Below are 12917 nucleotides of genomic sequence, written 5' to 3' on the forward strand. Positions count from 1 at the left end.
TACAAGAAAGTTTGAGGGAGTGCACAGGGAGACAAAACTAGTCAGTGGAAGAACCAGGTCACGAGGTCAGGAGCTGTGAACTAGATTAAAGGTTTGTAATAAAGAAATAGCACCAGAGAACTTGTCCAGAGAGGTTGTAGATGACCCATCCCTGAAGTGTTTAAGGCCAGGTTGAATGGGATAACATGTTATTTCTTAAAACGCAGAATCCCAGAAGAAAATAAAAGAATGCAAACTCAATGTTTATAAAGAAATGTATGTTTTGTTTACTTAAAAACTGAAGTTCAGACATGTTTGTCTGTACAATGTAAATTCAAATATTTACAATATTCAGTTGATATTGTATGAAGTTCCATCCCTTGTAACACCTATGCAGATCCTTCAGTTCTGAATAGCTTTTTTTGCTTCTTCCTCTGAATTTTACGTAGCTTCTTCTTATCTTTAACAATTGGCTTTGACTCTGGTTTCACAAGCTGTATTTCCACTGGCTTCTCTTCAGCTGGAGTTTCAAAGACCACTTCAGTAGGATCTTCTTCAACAAGGACCTTAGTCCCTTTTTTCTTAATCTTTTGCACTTCTTTCACTTGCTGCTTCTCTCTAAACTTAGCTGCCACTGACAATCTTATCAGCCGGCGATGCTATAAAAATAAGAATTTAAATTTCATCATATTTCAAATAAGCAAGATGGAAGAAATCTGGTATTAAAGAAACACATTCTAATTTCTCTGCTTAATCGTCAAGACCCTCACTGTAACATCATGTTTTCAGTTGACATGATCCTGCATTGATTTCATGATTACAAAACTACTCTGTTCTCAAACTGTCAGTTTAGGGGACTACAAAAGGCCATGGGGAAAGGCATACTTGATGCTCCTGCACAGACTGACTGCAAGGGTGGTTTTCAAATTCGTTGCTAAATGAAACAGAAAACAAAGACCGAGCTGCTTACCATATTTGGGGACTGGTAATGAGGATTTTCATATAGAGTTGGTCCTCCAAAGCTACCTCGGAAGATTTTTATTAGGTTCAGGACAAAACGAGGCCCAATTTCAACTAGAGATGCATCTTCTTCTATTATCTGCAACAAAAAGAAAACTTTCTCCATTTCTCACAGATTGAATCAAAGCATATGACCTTGCAGGCACCTTGCAATACACAACTGAATTAAAATCTGAGATACAGTACCTGATTAGCCAGATTTGTATAAACCCAGTTCTGTACATAAAGCAGTTCTTTGAAATTCAAGCAAGCTTTTGGAGTACTTGGTATTTGTGAATTCCTTCTACAGAAAGGTGGAACTTTGGGTCAAAGCAGCAATTTAGGTTAAGGCACAGTTTAGGCCTTGGATAGTATGCACTGTTACCAAGACATCCCTCACAGAATCATGACTCAGTGAATGCAAGTTCAGTGAAACAGATCTCTCCAGAGATATGGTATTAGGTAAATCATTTCAGAACACTGAATCTGCAAGCATTAGGGGCTGGTATATCCTGATAAGAGTAATAGTGATTATTATCTTAACTAATGGATTTAATATGAAATTACTCCACTGAGCTCCTTCTGAAGAGCTAAGAGAGACCACTCACCTGGTAATTGCGAAACCAGATCCTTTCATCAGTGATGGTGAAGGTGAAAACATGATCAACAAAAGGCTGGCTTTTGGGGTGGTACTGTGGTGTACCAAATATCTGCAATAAAAGACAGTGTTTCTGAACATCTGCAGTTTAAGAGGTCAAATACAAATGGCCCAATTTCAACTCCTTTTAATTCATTAAGATCCCAAACCCAGGTTACATTTCATAACCCAAAACTTAAGAACAAATGTCTGAGTCTAATCGTAAGAATATGATCCCAATCCTTTGTGCTATTTTCAAAGTTCAGAAGTGTAAAACTGCTATTTGAAAAAAAAAACTTGCCATCTTCAAGTATGCCAAAAAACAGCCCCAATGAAGAAATATCAGACTGACCTGAATAAACAATTCTTTCAGCAGGGCATAGTGTGGCTCTCTGTCAAATATCTACAAAGAATAAAACTGTTACTTTACATAAAAGGCTAAGTGCAACAGTCATGCAAGAAGAATGAAAACATACCCAAATGAAATAAAATCTGCACTTACTGGATCAAAAGACAAAAGGGGTCTTGAACCCCTTAAGCAATTTCCTGTCATCTTCAATTCAGCCAGTGTGTGAACTACAGTGATTAAAAAAAGTTATTACTTATAAAAAACCTTTCCGACAAAACAGCAAGAATACAAACATAATAATGTCCACCAGCTTACCATTCTGCACCAAGAATTTAGCAGAAGGTCCATGTGGTGTGTTTGAAAGCCTGCAGAAGACAGGTGGTAGGGAACAGAGAAAGAAAAATGTTAACAGCAGCCAGAAGACATGCTGGATTTCCACACTACATCCCAACCACTTATTCCTGCGCTGAAGTAGTTTCTGTCACTTCTATAGCTGTACTGAGTTCCTTTAATGCGCTCATAAACGCTTCTTTTCTAAATGATTTTGTAAAATGCTTCTGCAAACAGCCTCCAAAAGCTGGTCATGCATTGTAAATTTGCACTATCCACAGAAGTGCAGTATTAGAACAAATTTAACAAAGCAGCACTATTTCATGCATCTTCACTTCTATAACAGGAAACTTCAGCTAGAAATGAAGCATCTGCAGCTATAAACAGGAATGTAACAAAACAACATTTCCTTACCACATGTAGAGATCCTGTTTCTTCTTGGCTTCAAAAAAGATGCACTTATTGCAGTTTTTCATTTCACATACCTACACAACACACACCAAATTAGCTGTTTACAATCATTCTGAAGACATTTTTTTTAAACTTTCTACATTCATCTCTAATATTTTCCTCTCTCTAAAATGCAAGTTCAAAAGCAAAGATCTTGTCTTATTAAATTACACCTATTGAAACCAAATTTTGGTGGTTTTCTTTGTTGGTTTTTTTGGGGTTGTGATTGTTTTTTTAAAATCTCACGCACTTACTACAAGGAGTAATAACTTCATTAAGGCTACAAACAACCTGATAAGCTCTCCAGCATACAAACACAAGAGCAGGAGCTGAGACATGAGGTTCTAGGTTTAGAACTATCTATGTCCTACTAAATTTGGCTGGCTGCATATTTGTGTCCTGCATTGTTCAAGTATAAGCTGTACTACACCTTCTACCTACACAGAAAAGCACATTATGCTGTATTTATTCAAGATGAAAATCTGTATCTAATTAAAAAGTTTCATTCTGGTTTTATTTATCAAAAGTCAACTTCGTGTTTAAACATGAGTGCTTTTTGGATAATAGCCATAATTTTCACCTATGAAGTAACACTGACCTTGGCTGCCCCTTTTCCTTGCACACTGAATTCCCATAGAAAATAAAATAAAATAACACCAATATAAATCTTAAATTACCTCATTGATTACAAATAACTGGTCTTTACGGTCCATTTTAGTATCTGGAAGACAAAACCAACATTTACAAGGCTGGAAAACCAATTTAATACAAGAGATTCTTCTAACAGTAAGGTTTTTTGGAAAAAATTTACTAGTTTATAAATGCAAGGGTAATTATCAAGTTGCTTCTGTCATGATATGGAATAAATAAACATAGCAACAAAACTAACTGTGCAGGTTTGAGACTGATGCCATAGGATTTCCCAGAAAATATAATGATGCCAACAATTGCTGTACGTGTTGGCTCAAAAAGTGCTTGTTTAAGATACAAGTTTCATCAAAACTCTTCTGTGCCACGTTTTTTTAAAATAAAAGAACATGTTCCTAAGAGCTCTTGGCTTAAAAGTATTCTCAAAGTATAGATGCTCAACCCCCACCTGCTTTAGAGTGAGGCATCAATGTCCTTAAGTCCTGCATTAGGTGTCTTGTCCTGAAATTAATTCCACGTGAGGAGAATATCAGCACTCGCTCCTTGTTTTTCCACTTGCCCTAAAAAAAAGACACGACAGTTATGTCCGAAGCTTCTAGCCTTAATACTGTTATAACGCAATAAAAATAAAAGTTTGGGCAGTAAATACAGAATGATACAGCACGAACCTTTGTTTTTATCTGCCCGCCCAGACAGAACCACGCTCCCAGCAAGAGTGGAGACTTCCCTACAGAACAGGGGAGCTTTTACAGGAGGAACTGTCCTCATCCTGATCCACTCCCAGGCACGGCCTTTCACTTCCACCGAAATACTAAAAAGCCACGTGCATCGCTTATTTTCCTGCAAAATGGGCTCAGGGGCAGCCTCAGTGCACAGCCCAGCTAATCCTGTCGATATTGCGAAACCTTCGTGTTTACACGCAGTACTTTACGTTTTTCTTACAAGCAATTACCGAAACCTTCCCCGTAGGATCTCTAAATGGAACAGGCTCAATTTCCATACAGCCTCTGTACACAACAGAATTGTCCAACTCTTTTAAATATTTCTGAGACTGAGCTAACACATCCCATCGACACCCGCCAGAACAGCGCTTTTCGCGCATTCCCACGAAAACAACCCAGTGCCACGTTTACTTTCACTTGCGCAGATATTATGAAGGATTACGAATAAAGCTCTCTGTCCCGGCTCAGCAGTCGCGCTCCCTCAGAGCGGACAGGAGGCCGGTGCCCCGGGCCGAGCGGCGGTACCTGGGACACGGGCGGCGGGATGCTGTATTCCTGCGGCGGGATGCCGTTGTTTTCCTGCGGCGGGATGCTCCGCTCCCGCGGGCCGCCCTCCGGCGCCGCCTTCCCCGCGCTCGGGGCCCTCCTGGCGCGCTTCGCCTTCCCCGCGGCCAGCGCTCCACGTTTCCTCTTGGCCGCCATCTGTCCCCACGCCATGCCGGGCTCGGTACTCGCCGGCCCCACTTCCGGTGTCGCGTTTCCTGCGCTGTGACCTCACTTCCTGCGCTCGCCGTGCCCGCGCTCCGCGGTTTGCTGTGCTCGCTCCCGCCCGCAGCGCTCCCGCTGTCCGGCCATGCCGTTCTCGGCGCAGCCGCCCGCCAGCGCCGAGCGCTACGCGCTGTCCGCCAGCCTGGACAACGCCCGGCACCTGTCCAGCCTCCTGCGGGCCGTGCACTTCCAGGACCACGCCACCTGCCTGGCCACGGCCAGCGGGCTGCGCGTCACGGTGGAGGATGCCAAGTGCATCCAGGCCAACGCCTTCATCCAGGTACGGGGACATGGGCGAGGGCACGGCTGCTACACACCCTGCACAGGTTACCGCCGCTGTCGCAGCACCGGGAGGACGAGGAGCCATTGGAGAGGGTCCAGCGGAGGCCGCAAAGATGATTAAAGGACTAGAGCATCTCTGTTGTGAGGAGAGCCTGCAGGAGCTGGGCCTGATTAGTCTGGAGAAGAGATGACTGGGGGAGAATCTCATTAATGCATATAAGTATCTCAAAGATGTGTGCCAAGAAGATGGTACCAGACTCCCTTCTGTGGTGACCATTGGCAGGAAGGAGAGCAGTGAGCATAAACTAAAACACCGAAGCTTCCCCTCAACATGAGGAGGAACTTCTTTACATTAAGGGTGGCGGAGCACTGGAACAGAATTCCAGGGAGGTTGTGGAGTCTCCTTCTCTGCAGGCATTCAAACCCTGGCTGGTTGAGTTCCTGTGTCACCTTCTCGAGGTGACCTTGCCTTGGCAGAGGGGTTGGACTGGATGATCTCCAGAGGTCCCTTCCAACCCTAACGATTCCATGTGCTCACCTGCAGAGAAGGGGAGACTTTGCTGGACCCAAGGCAGAAGTGCCTGAGCTGGCGTGGAGGAAGGGCCATGGTGAGGCTGCCCTTGTTTATGGGTGTCCATGCTGCTGCAGTTCCAAACCCTGCACCCAGTACATCCCTGCATACCTGACACTGTAGTGGGTTTGCACCCTCATCTAATGCATTGGTGCCTGCCAAACTCACGGCTCCTTCTGGCCATGCTGTGCTTAGTTGCACAAACAAGTGCTCATGAAATCCCTCTTTATGTGTTTTTATAGCTCATCCCAAAGCCAAAAGGTTGGATTTATGTCAACTGTGAAAGAGTACAGATTCACAGACACTTGATTGAAGATGTTTGTGCTGTGCTCAAAGCACCCCAGTTTTCCCTCTGGGCTGCCAGGAAAATAAGAAATTACTTTTCCAAAAGCAGCTTTTCCAAAATGCCACCATGCTTTGTTTCTGAGATACTCTCTTCTGTTTCTGAGATTCTCTGCTGCTTTGTAGGTGCCACAAGCAGTCAGTGCCAGTGACAAACAGGATAACGTGGAGCAGTTTACCCCCATCAGGATAGTCAAAGGCAGGGTTCAGCACATATTTCAGAGTGCTGAAGTCACTGTCCTGTTCTGTAATGATGTACTTCTCGTATTTGGAATGTTTATTCGTGCTCTGAGAGTGAGAAAAGTAAGTATTGTTACTGGAGAAGAGTGATACGTTGTATAGTTCCCTGGATGTTTCCAGCTCTAGGAGTAAGAGGCTCTAGGCTTTAACGCTTGTGTCTTGTGCTTAAACCGTAGAAAACAAGTGTTTAGGATTTCATGTTTGTGCCATCCAACCTTGTTTCAAGTGTGGCCTGATTGTGTTTTCCTAGGTTTGAGGATGAAGACCCATTTTTCTATAGTTGATGCTGTGTTGCATGTAGGAATCACTTTGTATTGTACTGATTTCTGAAAGGGAAACTTTGAAGTGCAAACTAAAACAATTGCAGAAATTCCCAACTTTTCATCTCTTTGCTTTAACTTGCAGGCAGAAATTTTTCAGGAATTTTCTGTTCAGGAGGAATCGGTGATGTTCCGGATCAGCTTGGCTGTTCTTCTGGACTGCCTCACCATTTTCGGAACCAGCTCCTTGCCAGGTGTGGTATATTTTCCATGAATCCACGCCAGGCTGTGTGGGCACTGCAGGATGGGTGCTCAGGTGGAGTGGAGTGATACCATGACAGCTTTCTGAGCAGTTCTACCCTCGCAGCTCTGCACTGAACTCCTCATTCCTCTGCGGGTTTGGTTGTGGCTGACCTAGAGATCTAAATCGGGTGTACTAAAGAGCACTGTGATTTTGGGAATCCAGAGGTTTGGGTGGTGATAACCTGCAGCATGAGGGTGTGACTGAAGTTTGGGTTGCACAACTAACAAGAGCAGTAAGGAAAGATGATGTGAGCCAGAGAGAGCCAGAATGCCAAGAGCATTTTCCAATTCCTCTAAACTATTTATAGCATGTCTTCATTGTCACAGCTGTTGTTTCCTGTCTGGTGGGTGAAATTATTTGGACTTGAGTTGTGTACAGACATAACTGCATAACTATTAGCATTTCAGAGGGTATATAGGAGGTAGCACTAAGTGTACTTCAGTAACGTATTGAAGGCTGGAACCAAACAAGGTGAATCAAATTGATCTGTTCCCCTTGTGCCAGAAAAATGTGAGTTTTCTAAAGTGGTCAAATGTCTTAGCTATGCTCTCTGTGGAATGTTCTCTTTTTCAGGAACATCAACAGCCCTTAGAATGTGTTATCAAGGCTATGGGTATCCCCTGATGTTATTCTTGGAAGAAGGAGGAGTAGTAACAGTGTGCAAAATCAACACTCAAGAATCTGATGAGTTGCTAGATTTTGATTTCTGCAGTACAAAGGTTGTTAATAAAATTATCCTGCAGTCAGAGGGACTACGAGAAGCATTTGCTGAACTGGATATGACCAGTGAAGTTCTGCAGATTACCATGTCTCCAGATAAACCCTACTTCAGGTACTAGAAACAGCTTTCATCTCACATGTTCATGCTTCACTTCCTTTGGTGAGGACTGGAAGTTTTCATGGTGGAGAGAGAGGAACTATTTTAGAATACTGGTTCATTTCAGGAAGAATTGTAATGAGTAATAAATGACAGTATATGCTCTAATTAACATAGTAATGAGTGTATTGACAACCTGGTAAATATGACACTGGTGTGGACAGTTTAGCAATTTTGATTAAATAAAGTGAAACAAACAGCAGTGTTTTGTGAAACAGTCATTGAGATACGTACAATGACTAATTTTGGTGAGTTTTTACAGAGCTCTCATCAGGTATTTTGAGATTGTGCTTTTTGCTTGCAGGTTATCCACTTTTGGAAATGCTGGAAGTGCACATCTAGACTACCCTAAGGACTCTGATTTGATGGAAGCATTCCACTGTACCCAGACCCAGACAAACAGGTTAGAAAGTCTGTGACTGATGCCCTCTATGCCAGGTCATGCATTCTTGCTGGGAAGTTGAAAAACTATTTTTGCATTACTGTAACATTTATTTTCTTAGTATGGGGACCAAAAATATTCTCCATCTGATAAAAGTCTGTGTCTGTAATCAAAAGCTAAGTGCTGACAAGGGCAATTTAATGTTTTCACCAAGTAAAGACCAAATAAGCATGTTCCTAATTGTTTTTTGTTTATTCTGGGTCTTTATTAATTACTAATGTTTCAGCTCCTCTTTGCACAATGTATTTTTCTCATCTTACTGTTTTTTCTCCTGCAGGTACAAGATTTCTTTGCTTAAACCATCCACAAAGGCACTGGCTTTGTCTTGTAAAGTGTCCATTCGAACAGATGCTCAAGGATTTCTTTCACTGCAGTATATGATTAGGAATGAAGATGGACAGATCTGTTTTGTGGAATACTATTGTTGCCCTGATGAGGACATCACTGAGTGAGGCAGAACTGTAGGTGTGTGTGTGCTGGTGTGTGTGTGCTGGCGTCTGTAATAATTTTTGGTTATATAAAAGATTATATTTTTTTACAAAACTAAATGAAAGCTGTAAAGTTTGATAGAGGTAATATTGTCTTTATATTTTAACTCTGGAATAAGAAAGCTGAAGACTTTCATTTTCTTCCACTGCAAACATTCTTAGCCTTGACTCAAACTAAAGCTGAAAAAGCTTTAGAAGGGGGAGTTGATGTCCTATAGACATCAGATGCTTCCAGCACAGATGTTAAAGTACTGTTTGTGTAATACATTGATGCTTTTTACAGTGTTCTCCAAGAATTTTTGTTTGTGTTATGTTTTTTGCCTTTGGCTTTTAGTAAGCAATTACACAAGGGAAAATCTGAATACTGGCTGTATGTTAGCCAGTTAACTTTCAGTGACTTAAAACCAAATTTGTCTTGAAAGAGAGCAACATTTTCAAACTGATCTCTTAATAGCAGCAGGTGGTTTCTTGTTGGCAAATGCTGACATGTTATGTCAGTGAAGCCACTAGGCTTCTCCTCATCTTGATTAATTCTTAATATAACTTAATTCCTTGGATTTCCATCTGACACCAATTTACCATTTTGTCTGCAAACTGATGTTGAATTGGTAAATTGATATAGAAGCCAGGATTTACTGACTCATTACTCATAACTGTTCTGGCAACATCATTGTTTTGGATCAGTGGTTTATTACACATCTGCAAGAATGCTGCAGCTGAACTGTTTCTGTATATTCACGTCCCAGCTCTTACTCTGCTGCTCTCTGCTGGTGATGTCAACAATCGTGAGAAAGAACAGTTTCATATTGAAAATTATTTATTAAATTAATTTGCCTTCTCTGTAGCCTTTTTCCTAAACTGCAGCAGGGGAATATCTGCCTGTGTTCCATGGAGCAGTGTTTTCAAATCACTGCTAAAAATGAGGCTGCCCTCATGCTCACTGAAAGCGAGTGTGGTTCCTGGGCAGTTTTCTGCCAGGAAAAGGATCTCACTTCCAGAACAGCAGATGGGTTGTGTTTAGGTCAGAAGTCCACTTGTCCTTTCACACCAACCAACCTGCTCAGAACAGGAGGTACCTGGGAGCAGCCAGGCACTGGACTGGATCTGCAGAGTCTGCAGATCACACGGAGAGACTGAGCCCTCCCTGCCTCTGCTGCGGGATGGGATGGAAGAGTCACCAATCTGCAGACGGTTTCTGCAGCTTTAGACTGCTGTAGTGTTTGTTGTCTGTCAGATGAGGTCTTGCTTTGTTTTCTATGGAAAACAGTGTATTCATATGTTACCAAGCGATTGCTCCACAATTCACTAAACTCTTTGGGTTTATTTTAAGTTTAAAATACTTTCGTGGAAAATTTTTCACCTCTTGCTTATGCCAGCAAGAATATACTTCTCGAATGCACAGTGTTAACCGTTGGCTTTTGTTGTTTTTTGTGCAAATCATCCATTTATTGCAATAAAGTTTACAGTAAAGTTGTTTATATATAACTTATAAATTCATATTTACAAATGAAATTTATAAACAATTACAATTTTTTTTTACTATGAGGCTGACATAGATATCTAATATTCTAAATTACTTTTATTCACTGGGGTTTTTTTTCCAAACTAAAGTATACTAATGACAAGTTTAAATGAACTTCGTTCTGGCTTGCTGTGTCAATTTCTTCAATGAAAAAAGTTACAGTCTCATTGGGAATTATTATTGCTGTCCCTGACTACTGAGTATCCAGGATGATTTACATAATCCCTGGATGACAGGATAAAAATGAAGAGCATACCACTTTCTTGGTGTGATTTATTTTAGAATATCCAACTTTCTTGTATTGTGTTCAGGAATTGTGGCTTAACATTTGAATTTTTATATAATTGCCTACAGATGTATTGTGTCTACAGATTTATTGTCTTGAAATAGTACTTTTGATGATTAGCCTACAAACATGGTCATGGAAGTAATATGCTAAGAAGTTAGAACACCACAAAATACCAGAAAATAACTTGCATTTAATAAATTGTTAAATAAATGTAAATAAATAAATATATCAAAGACACATATGGTTTATGCAGGACTTAATGTCTGTACCCCAAATAGGCTGAGTCCTGGCCTAGGCTCACAGAGGTAGGGGAGTGCTGGTGCATTTTTGATTTCATGGGTATGGTTTTAGGGAGACAAGAACATGAGAAGTTTGGGCTACAGATTTGGTGCTGAAAGACAGTGAGTTGATTTAGGCTCCATCTGTGATGTATTCGATTACATTTCTGCATTCAAACAGTAAAATAAAAAGGGTGGAGAGGAGGATGATGACTGGAAGGGCACTGCATCTTTTTGACCTAGTAAGTTACTTAAATTCTGCAGATATCCATTGCTGCATTAGCTTTCCTGCTACACTTTGCATGGGATCCAGAACTCAGGTTACCTTTAGTACATTTGTTTCTGCTATTTAACAAGACTTTACAGGAAACCTGCAGCAGAATAAATGTTCAGCTCATGTTTTCTTCTTTTAGTAGTATCACAGAGGAGGCTTGTAATAACTCAGATTTTGCCCCCCTGCTTTATTTTGAAATGGTGCATTCAAGTACTCAGAATTACTTGTCATGTGAAGTAAACCAGCTTGTGGGGTGGGAGCTGTGAGCAGTGCCTTCCACCTGGGTTCAGCTGTGGTGGGTGCTGCCTGGCAGCTCTGATGGGCAGCACTGGGGGCTGGGGGCATCCCACATCCAGAGGCCACAAAACTGGCAAGTGATTTTCCCTACAATTATTTTGATTTGTGATTTTCAGAGTAGGAACTGACCTCAGGTCTTCAAGAAGGCCCTTCTTTGATTCTACCAGAAAACTACTGCCAGTAGGCCTTGGGTCCCTACCAGTGTTTGAAGATTCCAGAAGTCAAAATAATGCCTTTGGCTCCTGGTCTGACGATCTTTATGCAACAAAGCACCAACAGTGGTGGTACTACTGTTATCTCCTGCCTCCCAAAGTGTTCAATTTTTGTGTCTCCTTGGCTTTGTACAAAGATTTGGATCTGTAAAACATAGAATTCCCCAGGGAGAATTCAGTTCTATACTTCTGTTTCAACGTTAGTGGTGGGAAAGAATCAGTTGTTTAGTTTTTATTTAGTTTAGTTGTTTATTATTGATTTACACATGGATTTACAAGGAAATAGTACTCTTGTATACTTGACTAAATGAGTGTAGTGAGGTTAGTGGAGCAGCTGGAAGAGATGAAGTAAGCCATATGCTGTTTCCTGTAGGTGTCAGTTTTTAACCTCATTTTGTAACAGCTTGAAGAATCCAGCAGGTGGGTCTTACCAAAATAAATATAAAATAAATATATAGAACCTGTGTGTAGTAGCACTAAGCAGTGCTTTTGCTGAACATTAACATTCAAGAACAGTAACATTAAACTGAACAAATACCAGAATAATTTCTAAAATGTCACTTGATGCCTTCTTGTTGAGACAAAAACCATTTTTATGTGAATCGCTCTTTGAGGGGGCCAGGACTGCTTAGGTATAAATGGAAGAGGTAACAGATGGGTTCAGCCTCTTCTACCCTGCTTCTGCCCTTAGCCTTCTAAGGACAACAGGGCAGTGCATTAGCATTGCTACTGCTCATTGCAAGGGCTCTTCCAGGCAGAGTATTGGAGGGAGATGCATCAGGTGCCCCACACAGCTCTGACTTAATAGAGTAGTAGACTCCCACAGAAGTGAGAAGTGGGCTTCAATGTCCACCACGACTGTGAATGTCAGTCTGTGTGAGTATTTTGGAGGAATGTGTCCAAGGGAGTCTAGAAAGAGCTGCACTGCCCAGGAAAATCTTCGCATTTTTTAATACCATTGAAAATCTGAGCAGAGACAATGGGAATTTCACTCCCACTTCACTTTAAACAGCATCAGGTTTTGAGGTGGGGTAGTGGGTGGGGGCCTGTGTCTGTGTGTGGATTAAAACTCTCAATGGAAAAGTGAGCAGCCTCCTACTCCTTCCAGTTCAGATGGGACCATGGAGCTGACCAAAAAAGAGCAAGTCAGCAGAAAGCTGGAGGTCTGAGATAAGAAATCTGTCTGAACATATGTTTGGATTTTACCCCGTAAATGCCAGTGCAGTGCAGTAATGGGTTTGCAACATAAGGGAGGAGTGGAGCCACTCCACCCAATTAGGCACTTGCACCCCTAGTCAACCAGAAAAGAAACTTAATCCATGAGACAGATAGCAGCTAACAAGCCCTAAGTTATGTC

General features: G+C 41.6%; 2 protein-coding genes across 2 annotated transcripts; one reads left to right on the plus strand and one right to left on the minus strand.

Annotated features, from left to right (window-relative positions):
* Window positions 1–242: 242 nt before the first annotated feature.
* Window positions 243–4862, minus strand: BRIX1 (biogenesis of ribosomes BRX1). Its single transcript, XM_014875587.2, has 10 exons — window positions 4640–4862; window positions 3841–3952; window positions 3422–3465; window positions 2709–2779; window positions 2280–2329; window positions 2118–2191; window positions 1968–2018; window positions 1587–1688; window positions 950–1078; window positions 243–638 (listed from the first exon to the last, which is right to left on the minus strand). The coding sequence occupies exons 1-10, from the start codon at window positions 4829–4831 to the stop codon at window positions 369–371; spliced, it is 1095 nt and encodes a 364-aa protein (XP_014731073.1). The 5' UTR covers window positions 4832–4862; the 3' UTR covers window positions 243–368.
* A 34-nt stretch (window positions 4863–4896) lies between these two features.
* Window positions 4897–10736, plus strand: RAD1 (RAD1 checkpoint DNA exonuclease). Its single transcript, XM_014875589.2, has 5 exons — window positions 4897–5162; window positions 6723–6831; window positions 7455–7713; window positions 8063–8161; window positions 8478–10736. The coding sequence occupies exons 1-5, from the start codon at window positions 4968–4970 to the stop codon at window positions 8650–8652; spliced, it is 837 nt and encodes a 278-aa protein (XP_014731075.1). The 5' UTR covers window positions 4897–4967; the 3' UTR covers window positions 8653–10736.
* Window positions 10737–12917: the final 2181 nt, after the last annotated feature.

This window comes from Sturnus vulgaris, chromosome Z, assembly GCF_052056855.1.
Source record: "Sturnus vulgaris isolate bStuVul1 chromosome Z, bStuVul1.hap1, whole genome shotgun sequence".
Lineage (NCBI taxonomy): Eukaryota > Metazoa > Chordata > Aves > Passeriformes > Sturnidae > Sturnus > Sturnus vulgaris.